Source organism: Nothobranchius furzeri, chromosome 1, assembly GCF_043380555.1.
Source record: "Nothobranchius furzeri strain GRZ-AD chromosome 1, NfurGRZ-RIMD1, whole genome shotgun sequence".
Lineage (NCBI taxonomy): Eukaryota > Metazoa > Chordata > Actinopteri > Cyprinodontiformes > Nothobranchiidae > Nothobranchius > Nothobranchius furzeri.
In genome coordinates this window covers 63,696,756-63,711,046 of record NC_091741.1, presented here as the reverse complement: position 1 = coordinate 63,711,046, position 14,291 = coordinate 63,696,756, and the positions used below count along the sequence as shown (strand labels likewise).

Below are 14,291 nucleotides of genomic sequence, written 5' to 3'. Positions count from 1 at the left end.
TAAATTTGATAAACCTGACTGTTTCTTGAGTCCAACAAAGTGTGTACGATCCCTTAATGAATAAAAGAATACTGGAATCTTCTGACTAAAACAATAAGACCAAGCAGTATCACCACTTATTGGTCACAAGAAGTGTTAATAATATAAATAGCTTTTAAAGCAATTTACTTAACCAAACATACTATTTAACTAACATTACAATACATATTAGCAGCTGGTCTGGACTTTTACAGTTTCCTTTTTACAGGTCGTGGCGAGACATGAGGACTTGCTGGCTCAGGCAACTGGGATTGAGTCTCTGGAAGGTAAACCCTGTCAGATAATTTGTACCAGTTTTTCTCTCTGAGATAACGTTATTGTGATGGAGTAAATAAAGCCAGTCAGTCAGAAGCAGCTGTGTTTGGTTAAGCGGTCAGTATGTTTTCAGGACCGACTAAAGCAGTCTACCAGGAACATACGTTGAAGCAACAAAGTCCTGCCTCTAAACCAAAGTTTGGGGGAAAAACACAAAATTGAGTTGTGTTTTATTTGAGCTGATGAAAATTGATTAAATAATTTTGTGCTCCTTTACAACTCAAACGTTTTTATAAGATTCAGGTGTTTTCAGGTGTACCTGTATGTTTGAGACTCGTATGGATTGAAGGATGTTCTTTTGAGTTTCTCTGTTAATGCTGCTGTGGATGTGACCTGATATTCAAGTAAATGTCCCATATTTATTTTTTATGGTTTATTTAGTAAAATTTGAGCCAGATCACTTGTTCATACAGTAATGAAAGCAGAATAAACACAGTTGGGTTCTGGAGATCAACAGGGTTCACTCCCTCTGGTTGCTTTTGAATTTACCCACTTCTGACGGATTTTTATTCTGGAAATAGTGTTTAAACTTTTTATTAAGTTTTTAACTTTAGCTTCAACATTCTCATGTTGTTTTTTGCTGGGTTCACTTGTTAATTATTACAAATAAATGAAGACAGACAGGCTTAGGATAGACACTGAATTTTATATGTTTAAATCTGGGAAAACCCTGTTAAACAAATGCACAATTAACAGGTTTTTAAGCTAACAGACATGATGAGGAAATGACGAGCTTCATGTGCTGGAGTAGGAAACATAATACATGCAGGATGGAAGCCCTGGAGAACTGGAGTGGGTCTGGCCTTTAAAGTGTCGTTGCAGGTCTTAGTTTCACCACCAGATGGAGCCAAAGTTCATGCAGATATGATTCAGATTTTTAAAATGGCACCTGTCCTGTTTTTTTGTTTAGGGGTTCTTCAGATGATGCAAACCCGGATCAGTGCTTTACAGGCTGCTGTGGACAGGTAACCCTTCACCGGTTTGCTAGCTCTCACCTTTACACATGCAAACTAAGGTCTGGTTCCCAAACTACTTTTGTAAAGTCATCATGCTTTCTTCACAACGTGTCTGGATTGCTGTTGCTAAAATTAGGGTTTAGATCAGTTCACCCTCCACCGATGATCACCTCAACCAACCTACTGGTCGTACAGGATGCTGCCGCTCGTCTTCTGAAAGGAAGAAGAAAGCAGCACATTAAACCAGTGCTGGCCTCTCCCCATCGACTTCTGCTCACTGGCCTTTGACTCTAGTTAAACTGATATCCTGAGTCTCCTTTTGTTTTGATGATAAGTCTGTTAAATACGTTTATGCATTTTTTGCTACTATAAAGCCCTTTGGTGCACCCCTGGTTGATGAAAAGTGCTAAATAACCTTTCTGCTTGTAGTGACAAAGCTGAGACAATAAGTAAAAGTAAAACTATTTGTTTTAATTACATGAATGTGATGCAATATCAGACTCATCTTTTGAGGAGTCAGGCCCCAAACATCCCAACCTTTTTTTTATTAAACTGTGCCCTGTACCTACTCTCATCTTCATAAATGTCTTTTTTTGCCAAAAACTTTATACTTATTTTGAGGTTGTTGCATCCAATTAGTCCAAGAAAGTTATTTTCCACCTTATTGATCATAATAATAGCAGCATCAGCAACCTTTTCCTGCAATGGCAGATACATCCTTCTGTGTTCAGTTGGATATTTAGAAAGTTTAACACCTGAATCTCTCTCCAGGATAAGAACGAAGATTGTTGATCCTTACAACAAGATCGTCGCCCGCATTACCCAGTTAGCCAGACTGCAGGTAAATACCCTTTTCACCTATCTGTGATCTCATTAGTAATGGTGTGTGTGTGTGCGTGTGTGTGTGTGTGTGTGCGCGCGTGTGTGTGTGTGTGTGTGTGTTTGTTTTTTTCAGAGCCGGATCCAGGAAGGAGCAACTCCTCATTGACTCCCATGTTAAAAATGCCAACTTCACAGCAGATATAAACATGTTTACAGCCTGGTTCAAAAACCATTTTAGGTTTAATAGATCTAAGTTACATTCATGACAACTCTGAGGGGGCGACATTTTTGTTACTCATTCATTTAGATTTAAATAAAGCTTGAAATGATGAATACTTAGGGGCATGTTCTTTTGATTGACAGGTAGCAGATGAACCTTTAGCGCTAGTGGCTTGCACCCCTGCTAGCTCCAGGAAGGGCCTCGGCCTCATGTTAAAGTGTTCCAGTCTAGAAGGCAGAGGCTAGCAGCGTCGCTCAACCGCAAGTTTCTGGGTTAAATCGCCCACCAACCTCCATTGGCTTCAGTTAGCATCAGTCAGCTCATAGCTACATCGGCTCAGAATTTGATGGGTGTTGATCAGCTGCCCTCACCCTCAGCACTTCTCTCAGTTCCACTATGGTATTTTCTGGGAGTGATGAGACGTGTGACTAGGCCAAGATGGCGGTAGTGGGAACCGCCCATTTGGCCTCAGTTCAGCTCTTCAGGAACTTACGGGTGACGGCGTGGAGGGTTCATCCATTATATAAACAGTCAGGACATAAAAACATTTATTACTTCAGATTTAAATGGGATGAATGCAAGATCAGATTAACATGGAATGAGGTATTTTATTTATTAGAAAAAAGTATGTTGTTGAATGTTTGAGAAGTCCACTCCTTAATTCAACCACCTGTAGTTCCAGCTTTCTGGTTAAAAGTGTGTTCTCTGAGGATGTAGTCTAATAAAACCTTCTGATGTGGTGTCATCAGTGGAGCAAAAACATGTAACTGCACTCAGATTGGATCAGAACCAGGTCATATGAGCTTATTGGCACCAAAGCTTTAAACGAATCCAAACAAAGCAGACTGAGGTCAAGCGGCCCTCTGACAGGGCCAGGGGAACCTGCTCACGAAGAGTAAATAAAATTGGCCTCCTTTAAATGTGTTGATATTGTTCTTCATGGTGTCTCCTGGTGTTTGTGCTCCAGGTGGCCTGTGACCTGCTGAGGAGAATCATTAGGATCCTGTACCTGAGTAAGAGGCTGCAGGGCCAGTTGCAGGGGGGTAGCAGGGAGATCACCAAGGCTGCTCAGAGTCTCAACGAACTTGGTAAGCCACTTCATGCTCATTGTCTACATGTCTCCCTCTATCAACTGCTGTGTGTGTTCCTCAAAGCTCCAGAGATAAATTATTTTAGCACAAGACACCTGACAGTAGTGACTGGTTGTTAAGTACTTTTACTCTCTAAATATTTTGTCTGGTGTTGACGTTTAAGCACCTGCAGTATGGTGACACTACACACGCCGCAGTAAAAGGATCCAGATGGTGTCGGGCCAGAATTAGTGTGGACAGGGTTGCTTCATGTGACCTCTCCAATGAATTCAGGAATGTCGACCTTTAAATCAGAGCGCGGCGGCTGTGATGTCACCGGACTGCTGTGCAGCCGCCGCTCTGAGACAGAATGTTAATAATTCAGCCCTGCATTCTAATAAAAACATCGTTTCGCCATCATACTGGCAAATAGTTTTATTATTACCAGCCATACTTTGTATTGATGGCATGACAACATTGTTTTAGCTTCACCAAACTAAATTACAGTATTTCCTCTGTGGCCGACACAGATCGGTGATTTTCAGTCGTGACAGCTTCTGTTTAACCTGCTGGAATGGTCTTCTCTTCACTGGATGTAATCCCGTTGCCTTTAGCACAGTTTGGTCACAGACTCTCCTTCCGTGGTCCTGTTCATTTGTTTTTATTTAACCTTTTTCTGGTGCATCTCCTTTGTTAAAGACTCAAGGTTTCTGTTTTTCAGTTTGGTTTTGGGGCGACGGTGGCTCAGAGGTCAAGGTGTAACTGTTGGTTTGCTGGTTCAAACCCATTACCATTCTTACCTGTTGGTGGTGGTCAGAGGGACTGGTGGTGTCTGTCTACAGCAGCCTTGCTTCTATCACTAGCTGTGGCTACATTGTAGCGCATCACCGTCAGCGTGTGAATGACTGACTGTAATGTAAAGAGCTTTGGAGTCCTCTGACCTAGAAAATGCTACACAAGTACACAGCGTTCACCATTTGGTCAAGCTTTTCTGAAATTTTGATCAAAACTTTTAAACCAGCTGTAATCTAGTTGATATGTAGAGTTATTTGTGCAGCTGTCCAGGGTTTGGTTTCAGAAAGGTAAATTATGCAGGCATTTCCTTGTTTTCTTTTTCTTCACCTGATCATATGATGTGTGTCACTACCTGCACTCCCTTCCAGCTGCAGCCTTTCTGAGTGGAGTTAGCATGTTCTCATGCATGTTTGGCTTCTCTTTGGGTTCCTCCCACAGACCAAAAACATGCATACTATGTAACTTGTAAGTCTCTTTGGATAAAAGCTTCTGATCAGTGAATAAACAAGAACTTTGTAACATAAACACATTCAAGCCCAGATATTTTAGTTCCAGACTAACAGCAGCTCATGTGATGTTGTGGCTCTTGATCTTTCCTGAAGTAGATGTCATATTTTATCACAGACTTTTCACCAGACACCCATTTGATTTTGCTGTCTGGCTGTTAGCCCGGCACGTAACGTTTTGGAAAGCTGGTAAATCTGTTAGCTGTCATTTGACCTCAGATGTGTCTTTAGAGCTGAGCAGCATGCTCTGGCTCCAACTTTTACTTTTTATTTTTTGTTGGGGACATCCTCTTTTTTGTTATTTCCCACAAATAAAGGGACAATAATGTTAAATAATAATATAAATCAAATCTTCTTTTGTTCCCATTTATGAAATTTAGGAAGATCGTGTAGAGCTAGTTGACACGGGGAAAGAATTTATCATCATACATTTTTCTGTGTTGATGATTTCAATAATAATTTTGATTAGAGGTCGACCTATTTTGTTTTTTGTATAGTCAATACCGGTGCCGATATGTAGGGGAAATGGTCACCTGATGGCCGATATCTGGACATTTTCCACCTTATTTTCATGCTAAAATGTCATTAATAACATCAGTTGATGCTCAAAATTTCTGAAGCTGAATCAGTTTTTGAACTCTGAATTTAACCAACTATTTAATCTTGACTTTGTGCACTGCTCAGTTAAAGTCAGACACCTAAATAAAGTTAATTCAGAGTATTTATATTGCAGATGTTATTAGTACACGTAAAACTGTATTTAAATTAAATTCTGCAAAAGCACTGGGCTGCTCGAGGATGTGCCTGACTTTAAATTGACTTTACAATGGACAAATATTGACTTTTGCCGATATATAAAAAACCGTAAATATTAGCCGACCGATGTATCGGTCTACCCCTAATCTTGATGTAGCTTCTTGATAACATTTCAGTTTTAAGGCTGCCCATACATAATTTTAAATCACAAGACCACTCCATTTGTAATTATCTTTTTAAAATATGTTTTGTGATTGTTTGTTTTTTTTAACCTAGAAGTCCTCCAAAAATGTCATGAATATTACTAAATTTAAACAAAACTGAAACAAATCATATTTCAGTTCTACGGAACACTCGGCACGTTATTAAGATGAACTTAAACCCCCAAAGCAACTTTTTTGCTGACAAACTATATAAATTAGTGCCTCATTGTGCTGTAGACACGTGTAGTCAATAATTTGGCACTTTTGTGCATCTTAGTTCAAATTAAATATTCTGCCTAAAAGTGGGCATTGTGCTGTCATCAGGTAAAAACTCTACATTTGAATTTAAATCTGCCGTCGCTATTGGCTAAGAGGTACACAATGACGTTAGCTGGTACATTATGATGTCACAATGATATTGTGAGCCTGTTTGTGTGTATTTGTTCGCCCCCTCGGTCTGCCAGGCAACAGCATTTGTTGCATTTTTCAAACATGAAGTGGGAGGAATACGTTTTTTGTAGGGGGTGACTTGCTCTTTAATATTCACATGTTTTTGTATTACACAAATTAATTGTAAAAGCATAGTTATATATTATTTTATATTATAATTGTTTGATTTTTTTTCAAGACAGTAAAGTTTTACTATGTTTTGTTTTGTTGACTTTTATTTTGTTAAAGGAAGTCCCACTGTGAGTTCAGCTGCAATAGTGAACTCGTTTATTATATTGTGGCAGCGCTTCTTCTAGATGAGCGTCTTGAACAATTTTTATCAGAACGTTTCATCCAGCTAAAAGTCTTTTCTAATCTCCCGTCTCTCTGCTGCTCCTGTATTTTCATGTGGACGTTGGCTCAAGTGGAAGCTAACTCTGGCTAATAGGGCTGCAACAACGAATCGATAAATTCGATGAAAATCGATTACTAAAAGCGTTGGCAACGAATTGCGTCATCGATTCGTTGTGTCGCACAACTCTTCCAAAAGCGCCCCCCCTTCCCACCCGCCGTTGCGCGCAGACAGATCAGCGCGAGGGAGAGCCGGCAGATCAGCGCGAGGGAGAGCCGGCAGTTGTTTGGAAGAGGAACATGGCAGAAGCAGCGAGAGTCAAAAAAGTAAAAGCTTTTTAAGTTTGGGAGCATTTTCAGTTAAATCAGGCGAAGACATGCGTTACCTGCAACGTTTAGGTCAGACTTAGCATGGCACGGGATGATGCAGCGTCTTAAACGCAAGCATGTCGGGATCATCAGCGAGGAAGGAGAAAACTCTGTGTCCGGGTAAATTAAAAACTTTTCAAAAGTGATTCATCCAAGTCCCGGATTATTACACAGGCTAGACATGCCCTAAGCTCGTAAAAAAAGAGTCTAAAGTCGTGAGCGCGATGCTTATTAGATGAGCGGGGGGTGGGGGGGGGGGGTGGACTCGCTCTGCTGCTGCGAACCGGTTCCGCCCAAGGCCGGATTAACTGGGCAATTGCCCAGGGCCCACGAACTCTAAAGGGCCCAGGGCACGAGCAAAATACTGTATCTATAATTTCCCGCTTTATGAGGACTATGGTGACCGTACGTTCCGTTTTCCCCGGACGTGTCCACTTTTCACTCTCTGTCCGGCGCGTCCGGACTGCGGGTTCTTGTATTGATGAAAATGTCCGGCTTTTCATCCAGGAGCAGGGATCGAATTATGGGGGAACTGTATATCCTACACATCAGGGGAGCCGGAAAAAAGTTTTCTATATTATATCATTTTTGGACTCTTTTGAGCAGAGAGCGGCACAGCGCGTTGTTGTGCAGCTCTCCAGGCTGCTGCGTCCAGCGCACGGTCCATTCTCAAAGTGGCACAACCAAAAAACCAGTGGCGGCTGGTGAAAAATATTTTTGGTGGGGCTGTGCTATTTTTTTATTTTTAAACAAACTTGTGCTTTCTGAGCTTTGTGCACAACTTCACTATTTCCTGAATTAAGCACTGCTCTTTTATTTCCTGTCTTACATCATTGGACAAACTGATTAATCCAGGTGTGTCTGACTATTGGCACGCTGCCTTGCAGACCAAGGTTGAAAAATACTGCATTAAATTGCACATAAAATAACACCACCATAAATGGTAAATAGGCAATGCAAGAGGCAAGTAACAAAAACATTTTGTTTAATTTCAACATTTGAGTGAACACCAAAAATTATGAGCAGGTCACTGTTACAGTAATGGTAGTAAACACCACTTAGACAAAATGCCAGAAATTTACACTGTTAAATATTTCTGGAGTGTTGTGCCAAGGTCAACTTTATACAAAGATCAAGTGGATGCATTTGTGTGTGTGTGTGATACCTCATTTGTACAGAAATTTGTCCTTCTGTCCTTCTGAGTGGCAAAGCTCTCGATTAGCTTTTTATTGAAGTCAGGGATGTTTGTGACAAGCTTTTTTTTCCATGGAGAGCATGGCAAGAGCATTCAGCCCATCCTGTGTCATGGTGTTCCTCAAGGAAAGTCTTAATCCTCTTTAAAGTAGAAAAGCACCTTTCTGATTCGGCTGTGGTCATGGGTGTGGTGACAAGAATCTTCTTTTGCATGGCTCAGGATGGTGTGAAAAACCTGTCATATGATAAATAAAAAACAACAGATAAGTACATAGGAAACACTTTTATAGGAAATAATGTCATCAGTATCCTCTTACAAATGTCATATTTACCAGTTTTTGGGACAATAAAACATTTCTGATTCTCAATCAGATGTTTTTACATTTGAGGTAAAAACATCTAATTGAGAATCAGAAATGTTTAATTGTCCCAAAAGCTGGGAAATTTGTTTGCTGCAGCAGAAGTGTAACAAGTAAAATGGAATCAGATTGATGTATGTACAAATTTACATGAAATACACATTTACGTGATTAAATATGTATAATAAGTATGTGTGTTGAAATTAGTTTTTACAGTTATTGCACATTAAACATGTTATTAAACAAATGTCCCGGTTTGTGGGACAACCAAGGATTTCTGATTCTGATTGTCTTGTTCACAGAAATGTAATGTACAGCTTACCTCTGCACCCAGCTGCTGTTGTTCCCTGCATGGCAACGTTAGCTCTGCTGCCTAGCATGGCTAGCTTCACCGTGTTGTTGTCCATGTGTGCCCGGGATGACTCGTGTTTCTTCACCTTCTCAGAAAAATGTTTCATGTCTGTAACTCCTGACTCATCCATGCCTTATCTGTCCCAGCCGTTTTGAATAACAAACATGGAAAGCAAAATAACGCATTAGCGTGATTGCATCCAGCTAGCCACTGCTTCCTGGTGTACCAATTTCGGGAGAAGCCTCGTGTGTACAGTTTACCTCTCTCCTTCTCCTGCTGGCTTATCTTTACGTCGGGCTGATCTGGTCCAAGTAGGGCTGGGGGTAAACGATTATTTTTAAAACGATTATTCTGACGATTATTTTATCGAATAGTCGACTATTCTAATGACTATTTAGAAAATTAATCTAATGATTATTTTTCTATTGCACAATTAACAAAAACCAGAAAATCACAAATAAATTCCTCAAAAAAATTGATAAATTCTTACTGTAAGAGAATAAACACTACAGGCCTTCCATTTTTTATAACACTGCGTTTATTGTGTTGGTTGGTTATGTTCTGGTGACGTGTAGAACTTGGGAGAGCAGGCTGCTGCCTGAGAGGTGGTAGAAGATGGAGTGTCTCCATGCTGCTTTGTTTTGGTCACTTATGTGCGTGAGGCGAGTGGTCTTACGGGTTAAACCAAACTCAGGTGATATTTTACACTAAACCGAAAACCCACAACACTCTAAATGTAATAAAAGGGAGATCTACACCACAAAAAACATGAACTCTAAACCAAAACGTAACGGCTTATCCCAACGCAAGAAGCTGTTAGCGAAGATGCTAACAGTAGCTTTACCAACATTAAGTTCACGTTACCAAGTTTAAATAAACCAAAAACACCCAGCAGCAAACAGACCAGCACGGAGGAGAGACTGCTACCACCAAAACAGCTCTCCTCATGTCTGAAAGAAGCTCCTTAATGAAGGGAGAAGCACTCCCGGTGATTTTCTACATCTGCGATAGACACGAAGCAGCGCATCTGACCCCGGAAGTTGTTGTCCGTTGCCGGGAGACGAAGGCGGGCAAAACAGGAAAATAATCTAGTAGTGGACGGACGTTGTTCCGGGTCTTCGGTATTTGGCGGAGATGTTAGTGAAGGGGGAGAAGAGGGCGAACTAGAGGAAAAACAGGCAGATTCCTCCTCCATTTACAAACTCCTGGGGATGCAACAAGTGGGCGCGGTGCGTCGACTTCCGGATCTGACGTCGACAAATTTTTAGAATCGAGCCGTCGACTTCGTCGAGGCTTCGCTACAGCCCTAGGTCCAAGCTTTTTGACATTAAGTTTTTCCACCATAGTTCTCCTCTCGAACGGATACTGAAGAAGAGACCGAACTGAATTCAATGGCTGCTGAGATCCGGTATCCATGCTGGTTGTAGTCACCGGCGGCGTCCATGTTACATCTGCGTCACGACCAAAAACGACTCTGCCGAGTTCTACCGAACACCAACTAATCCTTTGGCGGTAGCTCCATCGCCCATCATGCTTCTGAAACGTTCTGAAACAACGTCGACGCTGATTGGATACATTCCCATTCCTACCCTTTGATATTCTTGTCAGCAATTGGACAGCTGGTCTCGTCCTGTTTGGGCGATTGAAAAACAGCACACAGCCTCCACCACTCGGCAGAGCTCGGCAGAGACCGGCAGAGACCAATATAGATATATATATATGATTTATTTTTGTTACAAAACACACAATTAACTTAGAATATGTGATTATTGTTAATTTTATTTATTTATTTTTTAAAATTAAAATTAAAAACACGGAAAAACTGGGAGGGCGGCGCCCTATCGCCCTCTACTGGCCAGCCGCCACTGCAAAAAACTATAATTAGCACACGATCGTTCATGTCTGCACATGTTCTCTATTTTCTGTCTTATTTGTGCCTGCAGCGCTCTGCTACTGCGGAGCTCATCACCTGTGCTGCTGTGATTTCACCTGACGCAGCATCGAAAACGCGCTCTGCGATTTGCGGTCAGGAGATCCCTTTGATCTGCTCAGAAGTAACTGATGAGGTGAAAAAGTAAGAATCCAGGCAGCAGTTTTTCTGGAGAATTAAGAGGAGATGCAGGAAGATGAGAGACAGACAGGACAGGAAAATAGTTAAATAAAAACAACAAAACAAAACAAAGTGTTGAAAAGTAAAATGTAGGTAGATTTATCTCCACTACACGTTTTTACCTATAAAACAATAAGTTACACACATGTAATATTTATAAATTTGATACTATTCAGGTCACCTTCAACACTCAGTCACACACCCAGGGCCGTTTCAAGACATTTTGGGGGCCAAGGCAAAATGCCCCCCCCCCCCCCCCCCATAACTGGGCTCCCCAGAAGCCTCTGTGTAATTCATACCCTCTCCAGTAGTGTTAGTTATACAGTGTTTATAAAAGCCCCTCAGGCATTACTGACATGTTCTAATATTATCAGATGAAAAACTAAATTATCAGACATGCTGTCTCATCTGCTTTTTTTCTAAACTTGCAGAAAGTAACAAAACCATTTGAAAGCCACTATTTGTGGATTCTCTGAAAGTTTCCATGGAGTGTGTGACAACTTATTTTTTCAGTCATTTTTGGAAATAGTGATCAGTTTTGATTAATTCACAGCCTATGTTTAATTACATTTAAAAATTAGTTGTTTGACATCTGTTATGGCTCAGAGCCATTTGTGTTTTTCCCTGTGTGTGTGTGAGAGAGGAGATGCAGCACCTGGCTCCAATCTCACTAGATTGCCTCCCGGTTAGATCCTCCCAGCTGATCCTGATGACCAGCAGCATAAAAGTCAGCCAGCCCTCAGTTCAGGGAGCGGCAGGCCAGGGAGGTTCTCTCTGGTCTGTTGTCTCCTCAGCAGCTTTTGGTTTTAAGTTTTATGTAACAACTTTGAGAGCTTAACTCTCTGTGTTTAACCGTTCGCCTTTTAGGGGTAAAGGATACTTTACCCCTTCGCTTGCTTTTATTAAGACATCACTCAGTAAAAGGGAAATCGTGATGGTCTTTCGTGGTGTTTTTGTATTAATTTGGTTAATATGAGAGTTTAGTTGTTACTCGTTTTGCGTTGCTGCTGATGTGTCTTGTTAATCTGTGTTTTGAGTTTATATTTATGTAAATAAATGTTGTTTTGTTACGTTTACCACGAGAACATGCGTCCTCATTGTTACCCCAGGCTCCCTAGACAGCCTGGGACGTAACAAATGGGGGGCTCGTCCGGGATTTTTGATCCCAAACCTTACTTGGACGCATGTTCTCGGGCTTACTGTTATTACTTACATTTGGCTTTTGGAATAGTTCACAGCAGCTCTGTTCTGAACACCTTGGTGGTGCATGGTGTGCAAGGGGGGAGGTGACTCTTCAGTTGTGCCCTGGACGATGGATCTAAAGGATGGATCATCAGAGGAATCGCTCTTCAGTGGGTGAGAGGAACCCACTTGGTATGGCACGTCTGACTGGGATGCTACTCCAGTGGCCAGGTGGTCGCTCCGTTGTCTTCCCCCCCCCCCCCCCGCTTTCACAGATGGAACACTCCTGCTGTGGAAGCCTGCCTAACAACTCTGGAACAAGGAGGTCAGAATTGTTATCTTCTCACTGTGGACTTATTCTTTGTGTTAAAGACTTTGATGGAATCCTGTCTGGGGGAACTGAGCGAGCAGACAGTGAATCACCATCGAGAGTTCGGCTTGACCCTGCGTGATCAGTGGATGTGGGACTTTTGGCATGGTCGAGTCCGCACCATCAACCCAGCGCCGATTTGTCGCCTTCCCGCTGTTGTTCCACCAAGGGAATTTCAGAACCAGGGGTTGCGTGGGCTGGCACCGTATGTAGGGGGGGATATTGTGATATAGTATAATTAAGTGTAAACCTTAATTATCCTTTTTAGAGGGGAAGTGTTATGGCTCAGAGCCATTTGTGTTTTTCCCTGTGTGTGTGTGAGAGAGGAGATGCAGCACCTGGCTCCAATCTCACTAGATTGCCTCCCGGTTAGATCCTCCCAGCTGATCCTGATGACCAGCAGCATAAAAGTCAGCCAGCCCTCAGTTCAGGGAGCGGCAGGCCAGGGAGGTTCTCTCTGGTCTGTTGTCTCCTCAGCAGCTTTTGGTTTTAAGTTTTATGTAACAACTTTGAGAGCTTAACTCTCTGTGTTTAACCGTTCGCCTTTTAGGGGTAAAGGATACTTTACCCCTTCGCTTGCTTTTATTAAGACATCACTCAGTAAAAGGGAAATCGTGATGGTCTTTCGTGGTGTTTTTGTATTAATTTGGTTAATATGAGAGTTTAGTTGTTACTCGTTTTGCGTTGCTGCTGATGTGTCTTGTTAATCTGTGTTTTGAGTTTATATTTATGTAAATAAATGTTGTTTTGTTACGTTTACCACGAGAACATGCGTCCTCATTGTTACCCCAGGCTCCCTAGACAGCCTGGGACGTAACAACATCCCCAGTTATAATAAATGTCTACAGATGAGATCAAACAAAACAGATGAGGATTGCCCTTAAGCTGTTTAATTGGACCAAGCATTTTAGGTCACAGATAGGTGTAGCTTAGTGTCTCTGTCTATACACCTTATAAGACAATTTAGGTGATGGCATGTTGTTTTTCTGCTATTGAACTGTTTTCTAATAATGTTGTGTTAAATAAAGTGAAGGAAGGAGAGAAATAACGTTTCCCTAGCAGTTTTTAAAAATTTCCCCACGTAATCCGATTAATCGATTAATCGTGTCGAGACCCCATCCGATTCGTCGATTATCCAAATAATCGTTTGTTGCAGCCCTACTGGCTAACTTCCCCTCTGTTCAGATCTAAATGTATTTTCTTGCAGTTCTGGTCAATCAGGCTCAGAGGAAACTTATAGAAACGTTGTTCTCTAAAACCCTAGATCCTTTTTGGATATCCATTCTGCTGTAATTCTGCTGTAAACTCTGTTTAGGGTTAAAGGGGGTGGGGTATCCCTTCCTGATGTATCAGGATTAGGGTTTTTAGGGTTTCATCATCTTCCAGTTTAAAGTGGTTGACCCCTGGGGAAGCTAGAATCGTGGGCCAGCCATCGTGTGTCAGTGACACTGATGCCTTCCAGCTCTCCCGTCACACGGCTCTACTTATCACAAGTGTTCTCAATGGGGGTGGGGGAGGGGGGCGTGTGTGGGGGGGATTCTGTTAATGGAGGCTTATTGGAAGAAGTTTGAATGCTGTCGACTAAGATTTGGTGTTGAGCAAACACCCGGGCTGAGACGCAGTTTAATTGTGGATCTGGGTGCTCTGACATTTGAAAACGAGACAGAGGATCAGTAATAATTAGTTGATCAGATGTTATAAACACAGGAGCTGCATCCTGGACTGATGCTGGAACGGTTTCTTTTTGTTACTTTGTGCAGCCCAGACACTTCCTGGTTCTGCTCTGATTGCTTTATATTGAACTCATGGTACTGGTAGTGGTGAAACGATGAATGATAAGTAAATGACCCGCACTCGTTTAGCGCCTCTCAGAGTAAGGACTCCAAAGCGCTT

At 41.8% G+C, this 14,291-nt stretch overlaps 1 protein-coding gene across 2 annotated transcripts in view; it reads left to right on the top strand.

Moving 5' to 3' along the window:
• The window catches only part of cog5 (component of oligomeric golgi complex 5), a 70,230-nt gene that overhangs the window by 4,913 nt on the left and 51,026 nt on the right, over window positions 1-14,291 (top strand). For both annotated transcript variants that reach the window (XM_070549797.1, XM_070549795.1), the window contains exons 3-6: window positions 248-305; window positions 1,265-1,319; window positions 2,082-2,151; window positions 3,320-3,440. In XM_070549797.1, the coding sequence (XP_070405898.1) occupies window positions 248-305; window positions 1,265-1,319; window positions 2,082-2,151; window positions 3,320-3,440 (304 nt within the window). The remainder of the gene's footprint in view (window positions 1-247; window positions 306-1,264; window positions 1,320-2,081; window positions 2,152-3,319; window positions 3,441-14,291) is intronic.